This window comes from Talpa occidentalis, unplaced genomic scaffold (genome assembly GCF_014898055.3).
Source record: "Talpa occidentalis isolate TD23 unplaced genomic scaffold, MPIMG_talOcc4v2.1, whole genome shotgun sequence".
In the NCBI taxonomy this organism is placed as follows: domain Eukaryota; kingdom Metazoa; phylum Chordata; class Mammalia; order Eulipotyphla; family Talpidae; genus Talpa; species Talpa occidentalis.
In genome coordinates this window covers 134,801,456-134,818,191 of record NW_026555331.1, presented here as the reverse complement: position 1 = coordinate 134,818,191, position 16,736 = coordinate 134,801,456, and the positions used below count along the sequence as shown (strand labels likewise).

General features: G+C 38.2%; 1 protein-coding gene across 6 annotated transcripts in view; it reads right to left on the bottom strand.

The window, feature by feature from the left end:
- Positions 1–1,342: 1,342 nt before the first annotated feature.
- Positions 1,343–16,736, bottom strand: part of LOC119246248 (hyaluronidase PH-20-like) — a 35,140-nt gene continuing 19,746 nt past the window's right edge. For all 6 annotated transcript variants that reach the window (XM_054692621.1, XM_054692617.1, XM_054692618.1 and 3 more), the window contains 4 exons: positions 8,028–9,023; positions 7,479–7,568; positions 2,462–3,059; positions 1,343–1,568 (listed from right to left, as the gene is read on the bottom strand). In XM_054692621.1, coding sequence (XP_054548596.1) covers positions 1,495–1,568; positions 2,462–3,059; positions 7,479–7,568; positions 8,028–8,957 — 1,692 coding nt within the window. In that variant the 5' untranslated portion in view covers positions 8,958–9,023 and the 3' untranslated portion in view covers positions 1,343–1,494. The remainder of the gene's footprint in view (positions 1,569–2,461; positions 3,060–7,478; positions 7,569–8,027; positions 9,024–16,736) is intronic.

Genomic DNA, 16,736 nt, shown 5'->3' with positions numbered 1-16,736 from the left:
TGTGGTTGAAAAGCCCAGGGGATAGACGCTGGTGTCCTACTGCCCCCTGCTGTTGGAAATATAAAGTTTATGATCGTATCTGTCTGGAGTGAGGCTGAGTATGATGCAAATTCCTAGTAGCCTATACACGTTTCCTCTTTCTTTGAATTCCAGTTTCTCCTTTTAACATAGAAGTTACATGTAGAAGGTATAAATTGTTTCTTGATCCCCTATGGCCGAGGGACTAGCACTCAGAATAGCTCTCAGTCATTGTCAGACATCCATCCTCACAGGCTAGTTTAGAGCATGGAGTAAAACGAAGACATAAGAACTAGTTCTGAGTTGTAGGTGCCAGAATGTTTGCTCATCTAAGAGCCTTATGGGAAGGCAGTACAATGCAATGGTGTGGTACACAGACTCGGAGTCAAAGCCACCCAGGTTTTCTTTCCAGCTCTACCTATATGAGCCTAGGTGAGTCACTCAACTTCAGGCTCATTTCCTTAACTGGAAACTAGGTGATTAAACGAGAAGTTGTATGTAAAACATGTAATTGTTGACTAATAATGGAAGCTCTTTTTATCTGTGAGGAGCTCTAAAATAGTGATTGGCAATTTCAGTCAGGCTAGTTCCTAGCATCATATGGAAATATCATTCAAAGCATTTGCCAGGGGCTTCCCTGGTGGCGCAAGTGGTTAAGACGCAGCCTACGAAGCTGTCCACAACCACTGAAGCACGAGTTTGATCCCTGGTCGGCCAGGGAGATACCCACATGGCACAGTACACCTCTCTTGTCTCACCTGCCGCTCCCCTTTTGGTCACTCTGCCTGTTCTGTCCCCTATTCTGTCTATGGTGAATCCTCTCACCTCCCAAACACACCCCTCTGGCCTGTACCCCTGTTCTTGGATGCATAAATAAATAAATCTTTAAAAAACAACAACAACAAAAAAGTATTTGCCACCGAAGTCAGTGACTAATGAAGTTAGTGATTAATGTTTTCTAATGAATACAAAATACATGTGTATATTTTTGGTTGTTTAATTTTTCAAAACATTCATATACTGCTTATTACAATCAAAGTGTTTTTCATACTTTTGCAAAATGATTAACCCTGAAATCTCTTTTATTTCTGGTCTGCAATTAAGAGACATTTTAGAGAAGGAAAATCCTCCATAATGATTTCTTTCCTAGAAAGTACATAATCATATATTCACACAAGCCTTATCCCTTTATTTGTTATTTAGGATTAACAAGTTGGTGTGGGGAAAGTAATACATTTTTTTAAAAACTATGTGCCTATGCTGAAATATGTTATTAACTATGTGGAATGCTAAAGTGCTAGAAACCAAATAAGCAGTGTTGTATCAGCACAACATATTAAAATTTTATTGGGTCACTTATAGATATAGCATAAAAGGCACTCATGGAATCATGTTTTTATGCGACAGTATGCTGAGTTTCTATCATAACATTCACCACACACCGCTGTAATTTTTCAATTTCAAGGTCAATCTTCTTCAAATATACACCAAACTCAGCATAGCAAGAAACATTCTCCCTCCTCTTGAATATGTGATCTTTCCCATTGAACCTGGCAGAGAAAAAAAAAACACTCAATAAATGCTCTCTAAAGGATCGGGATGGATACTTAGATGAAATAAGGCATTTTGGGTGCACAAGATTGTCAAACTTGACAACCAAGGATGAAAAGACAATCAGAATACCGACTATATGAATTCTGAAGACATTAACTCAAAAGCCAAGTTGACAGGATAATCACTTGTTAAAGGCTACTGTTTATACAACACAACTGGAAGCAATGATTAAACTGAAGTAGCTGAAATCATATTTCTATGCTAAGGACCAACTAGCAATAGACATTAAAAAAGAAAAAGAGTTTTCCTCATTATTACTTTCTTAACATTTTTTTTATGAACTACAGTGATACTCATTTGTAGTAAAGTGGTATTATCCAAACCTTCACTTTTCTCAGGCAAAACCTAGGTAGACAGTTGTTTTAGGAATTACAATCAGTTTTTACAATCAGTATATATACATTCATGTGTGCAAAATATTTGCTACAGAATCATAGCAACCAGAATATATAACTTGGACATCATCTTAAAGAAATTGTATGCTCTGTTAAAAATCCGGATTCAAGTCAAATGGAGTTTCAATCATATTGTTGTATCAATGGTTTTAGTAATAACACTGTTCTATGATTTTGAAAATCAAAGGTGGTAGTCAACATTCCTTGTTTATCATTAAAATAATTTAAAGTTTCATTTGATCATAAGAAAATAATTTTTGCTCAAAATGTCAAGCTATTCATTATCATAGCCAAGTGTTTTTATCATCACTTCAAATACAAACTAAGGATTATCACGTGCATGAAAAAAATCATTTTTTAAGTTACTAAGTATAAAAATGTAAAAGCTATAAAAACATAAAGTATGTAGATAGGAAATTTAATAAGCACTGAACTTGTACTGGTAAAGGTTGTTTCATTAGGAGTGGTTAGATTACATAAGGTACGCTCATGTTCTTCTTGGAGGATGTTGGAGATAGCTTCCACTAAGCATTTTGTTTGGAGGCTCTCATTGAGGTCTTTTCCAGAAGCACATGGGGACATTGTAGTATATGGTATAGTAGACGCAGCACTGCTATAAGCACCTGAAGAGATGCCACTCAATTTAGAAGGACCACTGAGAGCTGAGTTTACAAAGGCATCTATACAAATATTATTACCAACACATAGAGGGGTAAGATTTGTAGTAGTCACATTCACTCTAGTCATACAACGGATATTGGCATAACAGCTGCAATGAAATTTTTGATAAAATTGCTGTAGGTCGTCCTGTGTGGGCTTCCCTTTTACCACATATTTTCCGTCGTTCAAAATTTGAATAGTAAATATCTTTGGGTTCAGGTGAAGATAGTCGCTTGAATTCCAGTTTCTCCTTATACACACTCCCTGATCTTGGCAAAGCACTTGGCTACACATTTTGGCTGCTAGGGTGACATTGATTATGTAACGATTCAGGGTATTCTTCATAAAATTGGCTAGGTTCGTGCAATCTGTCTGTAAAATTATAAGAAGGTCAGAATAAGAAGGGGCAAGTTAATTTGTTTGTGATTTAATTCCCAGCAATAAGCATTTTCTAAGGAAGCATGAAAAAATAAATCCAGGGAGACATAGGATACATTTTATATTTTTCTGCACAAGCAAGACTATTCCAAATATACGTACTAACATTTGCAAGTTTCACATGCCATTTCATGCCACAGATTAATTAATTGAGAATAAACTAGCCTTTGTCTTCCTCAGTAATTCACAAACTAATGGGGGTGAATGAGGCACAGAACATACAGCAGTTAGAGCATTACCTCTGGAGCCCATTACTCTGTTGGGAGTCTCAGTTACACTAATATTAGCTGCATCAATTGAGGAAACTTCCAAACTTTCTTGGTCTGAGTTTCCTATCCAAGTAATCTTGGACAGATGAATTAATCAAGCTACCCATTTGCTTCCTCATCTGTCGGATGATTACAGCATGGACTACACAGGGTTGTGGTATAAAGATACATGTTATTTAAAAGTGCTTAGCATAGCACCAGTGTATCATTACTCCTCAAGAAATTATAAATATAAGTATCACATTTTCCACGCACATTTAAATAACATCGGAAAGATATGGCTTCTGTATTACTAGTTCAAAATAAGGGACATACAACTGAATAAACTTTATAGTAAATGTGACCTATCGTTCATGTTATGGGTGAATTAAGCAGTTCTTTTACAAATGCATTTATTTGTGGAATCTGAGTATTGAAAATGACCCATCTTGAAACTAGTGTGTCCTAAAACTGGGACACTGTCTTTTTCTATACCCAGAAGATAGTCACTTTCTTTCATGATGACAGTGCTGAGGAGGTGGTTCTAGTCTTCAGCAGATCAAGCAGGTGATGGTAGGTCAATAGGCAAGTGGAGGAATCTTGGCAGCTTCCTCTTGAATCTATTTCCTGCTACCTTCCCTTCCACAGAATAATGGCCTTCCAAGGCTGCCCAAACCCTATTCCCCAGAACCTGTGACACTGCAATCTTACATGGCAAAAGACTTTGCAGATATGATGAAGGGTGTGAACACTGAGATGGGGAGACATGGAGAATTTTAAGGATTCTCTCAGTCTAGTTCTCATAAACACAGAACTGATTCCAGTTGGGTTTGGTAAAATAAGATACAAAGAGGAGGACAAATCCAAGGTAAGAGAAAATCAACCCAGTGTTGCTGCTTTTTAAGATAGAAAAGCTCATGAGTTGGGACCAGTAGAAACTGGTTCCTCCTCGTCACTGGAACTAATAAAGCAGAATGGAAAGAAATGGTTTGCTTTCATTTGAAAATAATTTTTTAAGTCAGTTTAGTCATTGCAAGTAAACCTGCAATTAAAGGCTCTCAGGTTGCCATTGAATCAGAGGAATCATGACAAATAACCCATTGCTCTACTGTACATAGGGGCTATTCCAAGGCAGTGTCATGAGGTAGAAAATAGCCACATTGAAGTTAAAGGACCCTTCTGTGTGAATAATGGCAAAGATGATCTGAGAGTCAGAGCAGAAGATGTGAAGATTAAAGAATAAAAAGTGTGACAATTAAATAGTACATCAATTCATCTTTCTAATTAGTGAATACCTGAGTCATTCCTCACCTGAGTAAGAGGAGACTCCAGAGTTCCTTTTACTGAAAAAGTATGCAGTAAGGAAAATCTTTAAGTGGTTCCATCCTAACATTGATCAGGTCCTCCAAATAGAGTTTACAGATTTTGGAAACAAATAATGAAAATCAGGACTATAAGTAGGAGAATTATAATTGTTTAATAGCTTTTTAAATCTGAAAGCTTATGCTAAATTATTAGGTTCTTATATTAGAGACTGATTGATTCAGCTTCTCTGAAAGTTATTTTCTGTTTTTTTTTTTTAATTTGGTGATCAAATCAGTAAATGTGACCTTCTGCCTAATAGGCAGAAGACTTGAGACTATTTTAAAAATTTATCAAAGGTGACAACTGTATTTTATTCATGAAGTAAAATGTTTTTTTTTTTTCTGTCTTAAGTACAAATGATCAAAAGATCTCCTCTGCTCCTAGAATACAAAGTCTCTGTTCTCTGTTCCTAGGACAAGCCCCTAAGAGTCCATCACAATTTTTCCAAAGCACGGGCATCACTAGCATCTCCACATTCACCACAAAGGACAAAGTCAGCTCCGATTCCTCAGTGTTCATGTGACAGCTTTACTCTTGCATTGAGTCAAAGGTTTGAAGAGGTAGAGGTTAAAGACCTGATACACAGAACTAAAATAGGATAAAAATAAAGGAAGAGAGACAAAGGTTAGATCGTAACAGTGAAAGCTTTTTTTGAGCTCAAGAAAATGCATTTGGAGAAAATGCAAAAAAAATGATACCAAACAGAGAAAAAACAGGTTTATATTCCTAATGAATAGGTTTTCTAAAAATACACATACACTACTAAATATAATCTGTGGAAAATAAGGAAGGGTTTCCTTCCTCTCCATTAGGAAACCTTTAAACGATTTATTCATTCAAAAATTAACCTGACTGTTTCTAAGCCCACCCCAGCCCCAATCCCTGCCGTACTCCCCACTCCTTTTCTCCGCTGTGCATCCCCCTGCTGTGCTGCTGCTCCTGAAGCTCATGCTATCTCAGAAGCTTCTCCTTCAAGTCTGAAGTCTTGGAGGCATCTACCTTACTGCTTCTCTTATCCACTCTGCCCATCAATATCTGGTCAATCCACTCTCAGTTCTAATGTTTGATTAAAGTCACTGCCAAACACTTGCTCACACCTATGGTCCAAGCCTGCATTAGTTTCCTCTCCCTGCTGCACCTTACCCTTCTCCCCTTCTGCCTTCTATTCTCAAGTGAGCTAAGTACTTCTTCTGACTTGTTCATCAGAGATTGCCACTCTTCTGCTCAAACATGTTAGTAGCTTCCCATCTCAGAGCAAAAGCCCACACATGACTGCCTGCTATCTCAGAACCACATCTGTTATCTTTCTCCTCCTTACTCATTGCATCCAGTCCCACTGGCCCACTCACTCTTTCTTTCAAAGCACAGTGGAGCCTGCAGGCCATTGCACTTACCTCCAGAAACTTGGTTCCTTAACTCAGCAGGTCTCTGCTGCACAACCTCACCAGAGCATCCTGTGACTGCCTCATCTAAAATATCACCATTCCATCATGCTCCATCCTGCCCACCCTGCTTCTTGGCTCTTTGTTGCGTTTATCCTCCGGACCTGCTCTATCTGTACTTGCATTCCCAGCTCTGAGAATGCAGGGAGAGGAACTGTGATCTGTTCCTTATTACATTTCCAGCCCCTAAAAATTACTTGACATTTAGCCACAGCAGGCATTCAATAATTCAAGGGTTGGCAAACATTTTGGGTATAAGCCAGACAGCAAATACTTTAAGGTTTTAACGATACCATCTCTGCCTTTATGATACATTGGTGCCTCAGAAGTGCACAGCAGCCCTGGGCACCTCAACACATGAGCAGGACTATGAGCCAGTGAAGTTTTACTGATGCCCAGGAACATATTAGTTTCCATATTTTTTTACTTATTCTGAAATACTATTCTCCTTTTGATTATTTTCCCATTTAAAACTCTATCAATGAGTCTTGACCAAGTTGCTGGACAGAGGAAGCAACTGGTCAGACTTGGTCCACAGTCATCAGTGCTGACCCCTGCAACTGAGTGTCATTCAACAAATAATCAAATAAATAATTACTCAATAAACAGCAGTTAAATGAAAGAAAAAACAAAGGAATGCATGGTGACTAACTGCAACTCTTTTAAGAGAAGACAAAGCCTCTTTTAAGAAGAGACACACAGGTGTGGTAGAAAAAAAAAAAACAAACACCATGTCATAAAACCACATTCTAGTCCTCTATTGGATACTTACTGACTGTCTAGTCTAGGGAATTTTTTTTAAAGATTTTATTTTATTTATACAAGAACTGGGGTAAAGGCTAGAGGAGTGGAGGGTGAGAGGATTCACCAGAGACAGAGCGGGGAGCAGAACAGGCAGATCTGTTGAAACACACTGCTGAGGGGAGCAGCAGGAGAGGTCTATCCTTCCCTGTGGGTTGCTCCACCATGGGTCGGAATCAAACCTGTGCTGCAGAGGCTGTGGACAGCTTCACAGTGCGGCGCTCAACCGCCTGAGCCACCAGGGATGCCCATAAAACCACATTCTAGTCCTTGTTAGCCATCTAGTCTCGAGAATCTTAATTAACCTCACTGATTTGTTTCCTCATGGAAACAGCTATAGAGATTCTGCATCACAATAGAACCACAAATGAAGAGAAATTTGATTCAGTCATTATGTATGTGCCACTATAGTATTCTTTTATTTTTTATTATCACAACATCCCCCAGATCATTAAACATAGAAATGTTTTGATCCCTTGCCTACCAACACAACTTACCTGATTTCGGGTTAAATTGGAGCTGCCCCATATTACCATTCCAGAGGCGCCTAGAGCAACGCTTTCCCCAATTGTATGCACAAGGTCATCCTGGTGGGTGCAACAGAGAGTGTTAACAGATGGGAATAACTTGAAAGTGTTATACATATCAGACAGTCCACAGAGCTAAGCTACAGGGTCCACAATAATATTTTTAAATACTTCCCCAGTTTAATTTTCATGTTTTACATAACCACCGCCCTCCTATAGCAAACATACAGAGTTCCTGTTATGATTTGAATTACTTCTATTGACAAGAGAGCAAGCCCAGGAAAATAAAAAGGAAGGGACTGAGTTGAAACGTCTCCTGTACTACCTTATTCTCCATGATTGCAATGACGTTAGAGAAAAACGTTCTTATTCTGCATTTGTGCCATGATGCGTCCTACCTGTGTGTATGATCCTAAAGGCTATGAAAAGCTATATTTCCCTTCCTTCAAAATTGACATTAAATTGATTGAACACTACAGAGGACACTAATTCATAATCCTCGTACTTTGATTTTCTTACCTCACTAAGGAAAGTCTTAATTTTATCAGTGAAAACTAGACGGAAATATACAAAAACTGGAAGCGGGTCCATATTGTTTCGCACTTTAGAAACTCGAAGGGCTTCCAGCACACGATTCCGGGCAAAGAGCGCAGTATTGGAACCATTTATTCTGGTATTCAAATAAATGGATGGGTAAAGGGCAGTGCTTCCTTTCCATAACCAGTCAAGCAAATCATTATTTTCTTTTTCTTTATCAAGGCAACTTCCATTGTAAGCTCGTTCTTTCTCATAACGATGATTGTAACAATCAGGAAAAAGATAAAAACCCCATAAGTATTTTGGCCGTAGTAATAGTCCCAATTCTAAAGTCTCTAGCATGAAATCCCTTCCAGCTTTTTCAAACTCCGCTTTGGCAACTAGTTCTGCATATGTAGAATTGAGTGTCTTATTCTTTTGGAGAACTAAATCAATAGATTGATTTTTGTAAACAGCTTTTGCAACCCAATTTCTTTCCCAAAGGGGCCTCCATTCTTCCCAGTCAATTACAGCCAAGCCCACGTCGTTTGGTCTAAAGGAACCGCAAATGTCTTTCCTAGCTTGGTCCAAATGACTTTGCAGATTTGCCAACTGAGGGATTCCTCCACTCACATTGTTACCTTTATGTACATAAGGATAGTGGCCCAGCTTTTCCTTATAAAATATTACAACACCTTGTCCTGGGCGGTGTAGCCCGGGGCTTCCTGATAAGGAGAAGAGGCTCAAATCTATCTTTATACTGAAATTAACACAATTGTGAATTGCGACATTCCAAGCCCAGAGGAAAGAAGCATTTGGAAAAATAGGAAAGGCTGTATAATCTTGCGTCAAACAGACTGGAAACAGAAGGAGTGTTGCATGGAATCCAAGAAAGCTTCTGAAGAAGATGTGCTTGAACATTAGCACTCCCATGGCAAAGAAAATAACTGTGAAAAATCACTTCTTTCTTCCTGGACACTTTGGTTTATTTAGTATTTGCTGTAAAATAGAAGCACAGAGGAGGGATATTATAATGGTATATTTAAGTGTTATTCTTCATATATGTTTCTGGGATGTGTTGTAAGTTCCTTATCGGTGATTGGGAAATAAAGGAATATATTGTTAATTACATTTTTGTCTCAGAGTTTGGAAGCTTATCAATTACTCAAATTTAAGCTCAGAGAGCTTCATTTATTTTAGAAAATGGAGGACTTCTCCTGCATTTGAAATCAACAAAATTTTTTTCTCTTATGTAAGATACAGATTCTGTGATAGCAAAAGTTTGCCTCATCGTCTCAAAACATTCCTGAGCCTACAGAGGAGGGATGAAGCCAATTATCCTTTCTTCCCTTCCCATTTTCTATGTCCTAAAGAAGTAAAATTTTAGAACTTAAATTACAAAAATCTTTAGCTCCTTTATATGTTATAATTATTACAGGTGAAATCTGTTATTGTCAAGCCATGAGATTGTAATGGCATTGAAGATTTCATTTTGTTTTGAGTCTGGTGTTCTTTTGTTCCTTTTCTTTTTTACATTTACTCCTCACTGTTTTTTTTTTTTTTTTAATTTAAGTAATTAGTTGTGTTTGAGGTAGCATTGGTTTACTCCCCATGTGTGATTCAGAGAAATAGATCACACCTCCTCAGATGCATGCTCCACACCACACCTACCACCATGGCACCCACAGTTCTCCACCATAGCCTACGGGTCCCCTTTCACACCCTGCTCTCTGCCCTCCCCCAATCTCTCCAATAGCCTTAGTTCTACCTGTCAGACTTCTAGGGTTTATGACCCAGCAATTCCACTCTGTCCAGGATAGAGAAAAATCCATCTTCCATGATGATGATTCACGTGGACTACAGATTACCAAATGCAATTTCAAATACAGAAAATGAGGACTAGATATAAAGAGTGCAATGACATTGTAGGGTATGCCTAAGGCACCTGGAGAGCCAAATAAAGAAGTGACCTAGATAAATGCCATGTGGTTCCAGATAGAGAAGGGTGTTGAAGTTGGACAAACCCTTGTAGGAGTTGGGCTGGGATTGGAGGCAGGAATTAGATAGATACAGGAGAATAATCCAACATGGATTATTCAATAACCCAAAATGGGAGACTGGCTGAGGTGTAAAGCAAATGGAATGTTGGCATGAAAATACAGATTCCACAACAATGAATTTTGATTGTAACTCTTAGGCAGGTAACAAAATGAAGGAAAGAGACAAAAAATTATTTTACCACTTCACTTTTCTTCCCCACATGAAATTTTGTCTTTGTAAAATTTATATCCCCTAACTAGAACCCAGTAAATCAGTCAAGAAATTAAAGAATTAGGAGGGGCGGAGCAACATGGCAGCGAGGAGACGCTGTGAGTAAGATCTCCCATTAAAAAAAGTTAATAGGGAGGAAAAGCGGCAGGTTCCAGTGAGAACTGGGACACGGAAGATAAACAGGCGACTCCCGCAAACTACCCGAAGAAGAAAGTTGCCATAAAAAGAGGACTAGAAGGGAGGAAAGTGCAGAACCCTGCTCCCCTCCCCCACTCACAAAGTCTGCACTCTCTGACCAACAGAGAGGAGGAAAAAAAAAAAAACTAAAATGACCAACAAGAACAAACTACATATCAAGTGGTAGTGTGAGTGGAAAGGAACTATTGCAGCCACCGCACCCCGTGAACGGGAGCTGTGGATAACCCTGAAGGATTCGCCGCGGCGGTGAGTGAACGGCTCCGGGCGCCATTAGAGAACAACAAAGACTCTGGAGACCTGCACACAGCCCCGGGCCGGACGGGAAATTTATTAAGAAAAGACCGCTTGAAAAGGGCAGAAGGCTCCCGGAGGAGACAGTGGCCAGCTAGGAAGTTAGCCCACGCCAGGCCCCTTCTGACCAGCAGTCTGAGCCCACAGAGGGAGCAGGCACCCACGGCCGGGGCAGACCGGGCGCACAGAAGAGTGTGCCTGAGACTGGATGCACAGGGACTGTGTCCCCCATCGCCATTTTAGAACAGGGACATTTCTTCAGTAAAGACTGCATGAAACCAGCAGAAAGTGCCCTCAGAAGCCAGAGATGGCTCCTGGAGGAGCCAGAGGGGAGCGGAGAAGTGCACCCAAGAGGCCAGCCAGTCTGGGCAACACAGTGTCCCAATGCATACAACAAATTAGAAAACAGACAATAGTGAGTAGAAGAACCACACGCAACCTAACAACTCCTCAGGAAAAAAGCACACCACAAAAAGAAAACCACCTCCCAGATTACAACAACAGTAACTTGGAAGAACTTCTGAGCCTTCCAGAAAGAGAATTTAAAATTGCCATGATTAAAAAAGTGACAGAAGTCATAAAGGAAAACAATGATATGAGAAAAATAATCAACGATCAGAAGAATGAAATTGAGTCCCTAAAGAGGGAAGTAAAAGAAACGCAGGAGATCAAAGAATTAATGGAGGAACTAAAGAACTCTGGGAAAAGCAATGAAAGCAGAATAGATGAAATGGAAGAACAAATAAGTACTCTTGAAGACACAGAAATAAAAAGAACCAAAACAGAAAAGGGAAGAGAAGTACAAAGGAAAAAGAACGAAGAAAGACTTCGGGAACTATCTGACTCCATGAGGAAAGGAAATACAAGAGTTATAGGAATTCCAGAAGGAGAGGAGAGAGATGTAGGAACAGAGAAAATATTCCAGGATATAATTGAAGAGAACTTCCCAAATGTGAAGAAGGAGCTGAAAATTGATATACAAGAAGCAAGAAGAACACCAAACTTCCACGACGAAAGGAAAAATACAGCAAGACACATAATAGTAAACCTCCCAAGAATCCAGGACAAGGAAAAAATAATGAAGCTGACAAGAGGGAAGAAACAGATAACATTCAAAGGAAAACCAATCAGGATGACATCAGACTTCTCTGAAGAAACACTATGGGTAAGGAGAGAGTGGAGGGACATAGTCAACAGACTCCAAGAAAACAGATGCCAACCAAGAATACTTTATGCCACAAAGCTCTCCTTCCTCTATGAAGAAAGAATAAGGACCTTCCCAGACAAACAGAAACTCTGGAATTTCATTACGACTAAACCCCCACTCCAAAAAATACTTTAAGGAATCCTAAAGCCAGAACCTCAGAAGGACGAATAACAACAAAAGAAGGCCAAAAAAATAAATTATTAAAAGAATAAATAAATAAAATCAAAGGAAAGACAAACACAATGGCAAATACAGATGCTAACATATCAATATTAACTCTAAATGTAAATGGACTAAATTCTTCAAAAAAAAGACACAGAGTTGCAGCCTGGATTAAGAAACAAAACCCAACCTTTTGCTGTCTCCAGGAAACACATTTAGCTACAAAAGATAAAAATAGGGTCAAAGTTAAAGGGTGGAAAACAATCCTACAAGCAAATGACCAAAAGAGAAAGCAGGAACAGCTATACTTATATCAGATAAAACAGACTTCAAACTCAAAAAAATAAAAAGAGACCCCAACGGTCACTACATTATGATCAAGGGGACAATACTTCAAGAAGAAATAACACTCATTTACATATACTCACCAAACGAAGGAGCACCAAAATATATCAGACAACTGTTGTCCTCTCTGAAAACAGACATCAGAGAAAACACATACGTAGTGGGAGACTTCAACACACCACTATCAGCAATGGATAGATCAACAAGACAAAAAATAAGTAAAGAAACTAAAGCTCTAAATAAGGACCTAAAGCATTTGGGCTTAACAGACATCTATAGAACACTAAACCCCCAAAAAACGGAGTACACATTTTTCTCAAGCGCACATGGATCATTCTCCAGGATCGATCACATACTGGGGCACAAGACAAACATCAACAGATACACCAAGATTGAAATCATACCAACCATCTTTTCTGACCATGAAGGCATCAAACTAGAAATAAACCATAAAAAGAAGGCAAGGAACTTTCCTACCTCTGGAGATTAAAAACCACACTACTGAAAGACCACTGGACTAATGAGGAGATCAAAGAAGAGATTAAAAAATTCTTTGAATTGAATAACAAGGAGGACACCAATATCCTAAATGTATGGGATTCAGCAAAAGCAGTAATAAGAGGAAAATATATAGCAATAGAAGCTCACATCAAGAAACAAGAAAGAACTCAAAGAAACAACCTAATCTCGAAGCTCAAAGATCTAGAAAAAGAACAACAAAAAAACCCCAAAACCAGTAGAAGAAAAGAAATAATAAAAACCAAAGCAGAAATAAATGCAATTGAAACTAAAAAAACAATCCAAAAGATCAATGAAACCAAGAGCTGGTTCTTTGAAAAAATCAATAAAATAGACAAACCCCTAGCCAGGCTCACAAAGGAAAAAAGGGAGAAAGCACAAATAAACAGGATCATAAATGAAAGAGTAGAAATCACAACGGACACAGCAGAAATCAAAAGAATAATCAGTAACTCCTATGAACAGTTATATGGAAACAAGTTCAACAATCTAGAGGAGATGGACAAATTCCTACAACTCTACAATCACCCAAAGCTAGATAAAGAAGAAATAGAACAGCTAAACAGACCAAAATCAAGCAGTGAAATTGAAATGGTAATCAAAAACCTGCCCAAAAACAAAAGCCCAGGACCTGATGGATTTACAAATGAATTCTACCAAACATTCAGAGACCAATTAGTGCCTATCCTTCACAAACTCTTCCAAAAAATTGAGAAGGAAGGGACAATACCAAACACGTTCTATGAGGCCAGCATTACACTAATGCCAAAACCAAACAAGGACAACACAAAAAAGGAAAACTACAGGCCAATCTCCCTAATGAACACTGATGCAAAAATCCTCAATAAAATTTTAGCTATCAGAATCCAACAATGTATCCATAAGATAATTCACCACGACCAAGTAGGATTCATTCCAGGGACACAAGGATGGTTTAACATCCGAAAATCAATCAACGTTATCCAACACATCAACAAAAAGAAATATAAAAACCATATGATAATATCAATAGATGCTGAGAAAGCTTTCGACCAAGTACAACACCCATTCATGATAAAAACCCTTGATATTCTTGGGATACAAGGAACGTACCTCAAGATCATAAAGGCCATCTATGACAACCCAACAGCCAGTATCATTCTCAATGGTGAAAAGCTGAAAGCATTTCCATTAAGATCTGGAACAAGACAAGGATGTCCACTTTCACCACTGCTTTTCAATATAATACTGGAAGTCCTAGCCAGAGCAATAAGACATGAGAAAGACATACAAGGAATCCAAATAGGAAAAGAAGAAGTCAAACTATTACTATTTGCAGATGATATGAGAACCCCAAAAACTCCACAGAAAAACTAATTCAACTCATCAATCAGTTCAGTAAAGTGTCAGGATACAAAATCAACACGCAAAAGTCAGTAGCCTTCCTATACACAAACAATAAATCTGAAGAAGAAGAAATAAAAAAAAACATCCCTTTTATTATCGAAACAAAAAAAATCAAATATTTGGGAATAAATCTACCAAAAGAGGTAAAGGCCCTATACAAAGAAAACTATAAAACACTGTTAAAAGAAAAGAAGAAGACACAAAGAAATGGAAAGACATCCCTTGCTCATGGATTGGAAGAATAAACATTATTAAAATGGCCATCCTTCCAAAAGCAATATACAGATTCAATGCTATTCCAATCAAAATTTCAATGTCATTCTTCAAAGAAATAGAACAATTATTGATGAAATTCATATGGAATCACAAAAAACCCCGAATAGCCAAAGCTCTCCTGAAAAAAAAAAAGAAGGGAATGGAGGCATCACACTCCCAGACTTCAAACTCTACTACAAAGCCATAATCATCAAAACTTCATGGTATTGGAACAAGAACAGACATACAGACCAATGGAATCAAATAGAAAATCCAGAAATAAACCCACAGATTTATGGTCAACTAATCTTTGACAAAGGAGCAAAGACTATGCATTGGAGCAAAGAAAGTCTGTTCAATAAATGGTGCTGGGAAAACTGGGTCGCTACATGCAAAAGAATGAAGCTTGACCACTACCTCACACCATACACAAAAATCAACTCAAAATGGATTAAAGAACTAGAAATAAGACCTGAAACCATAAAATACATAGAAGGAAATATAGGCAAAACACTACGTGATTTGCACATCAGACATCTTCACAGACACGTCACCCAAAGCAGTGATAGTGAAGGCAAAGATAAACAGCTGGGATTACATCAAATTAAAGAGCTTCTGCACAGCAAAAGAGACAATAACAAAAATAAAGAGAAACCCCACCAACTGGGAGAACATTTTTGCACACAACACTAATGATAAAGGACTGATGACAAAAATCTGCAAAGAGCTGATGAGACTCAACAACAACAAAGAAAATAATCCATTCAAAAAATGGTCAGAAGTGCTAAAAAGAAACTTCTCTGAAGAGGAAATGCAAATGGCCAACAGGCATATGAAAAAATGTTCCACATCACTTGTAATCAGGAAAATGCAAATCAAAACCACCATGAGATACCATCTTACACCAGTGAGAATGGCACATATTAAAAAACTAGCAACAACAAATGTTGGTGAGGGTGTGGAGAAAAAGAAACTCTTCTGCACTGTTGGTGGGAGTGCAAACTGGTCCAACCACTATGGAGAGCTGTGTGGAGATTTCTGGACCTACTAAACATAGAGCTTCCATATGATCCAGCAATTCCACTCCTAGGTATTTACCCAAAGGACACAGAAACATCAATTCCAAAGAACACCTGCACCCCTATGTTTATAGCAGCACTGTTTACAATAGCTAAGCTTTGGAAACCGCCCAAATGCCCAAAAATAGATGATTGGATCAAGAAGATGTGGTACATATATAGCATGTAATATTACTCAGCATTCAAAAAAGATAAACACATGCAATTTGCAGCAACATGGATGGTGCTGGAAGGAATCATGCTCAGCGAAATAAGCCAAAAAGAAAAAGAAAAATACCGGATGGTCTCACTCATAGCAGGAATCTAGAAAACTTAAATAAGGGACCAGGAAAATGAATAACTATAAGAAAGTGAAAATCAAAATCAACAAAAAACTATGAACCAGAGACACTTTATGGGGGGTGGGGAGTGGGGGCGAGAGGGGAGGGATTGGGGTCAGAATGGGGGGTTGCAATTGTATGGGGAATATAAAAATAAAATTTATTTTAAAAAAATAAAGAATAAAAATGTAATAAAAAAAGAAATTAAAGAATTAACTTTTTTATAAAACTATTCTTTTACAAAGCATATTAACAACACACAAACACACATGAGGAAAGCGTATTTTTTTAGTGTACATCTAAAACCTTGGGGACACAATTGGCAACAGACTTGGAGATTAGCATCTAAAATAACATCTTCCTTGTAAAGATGTTTGGCTAAAAGACTAAGGAGCAGGGACCAATTGGCCCCTCTACTACTGCAGAGTTGCAGTTTTTGAAATACACTTTACGAATGGAAAAGGAATGATGAAAGATTGAACCCCAAGAGGGAAGTCATTCCAATAGCCCTTCCTCATTCTCCACTACTCTAAACTACTCACAACAACTAAGGAAGGTAATGGCATTGTTCAAATACTCAGCAACTAGTCACTACCATCGGGAAACCTCAGGAAAAAAAAAAAGACAGCAATTTAATGTATTCAAATTATATCCATGAATACTTTGGGAATCATTCTTT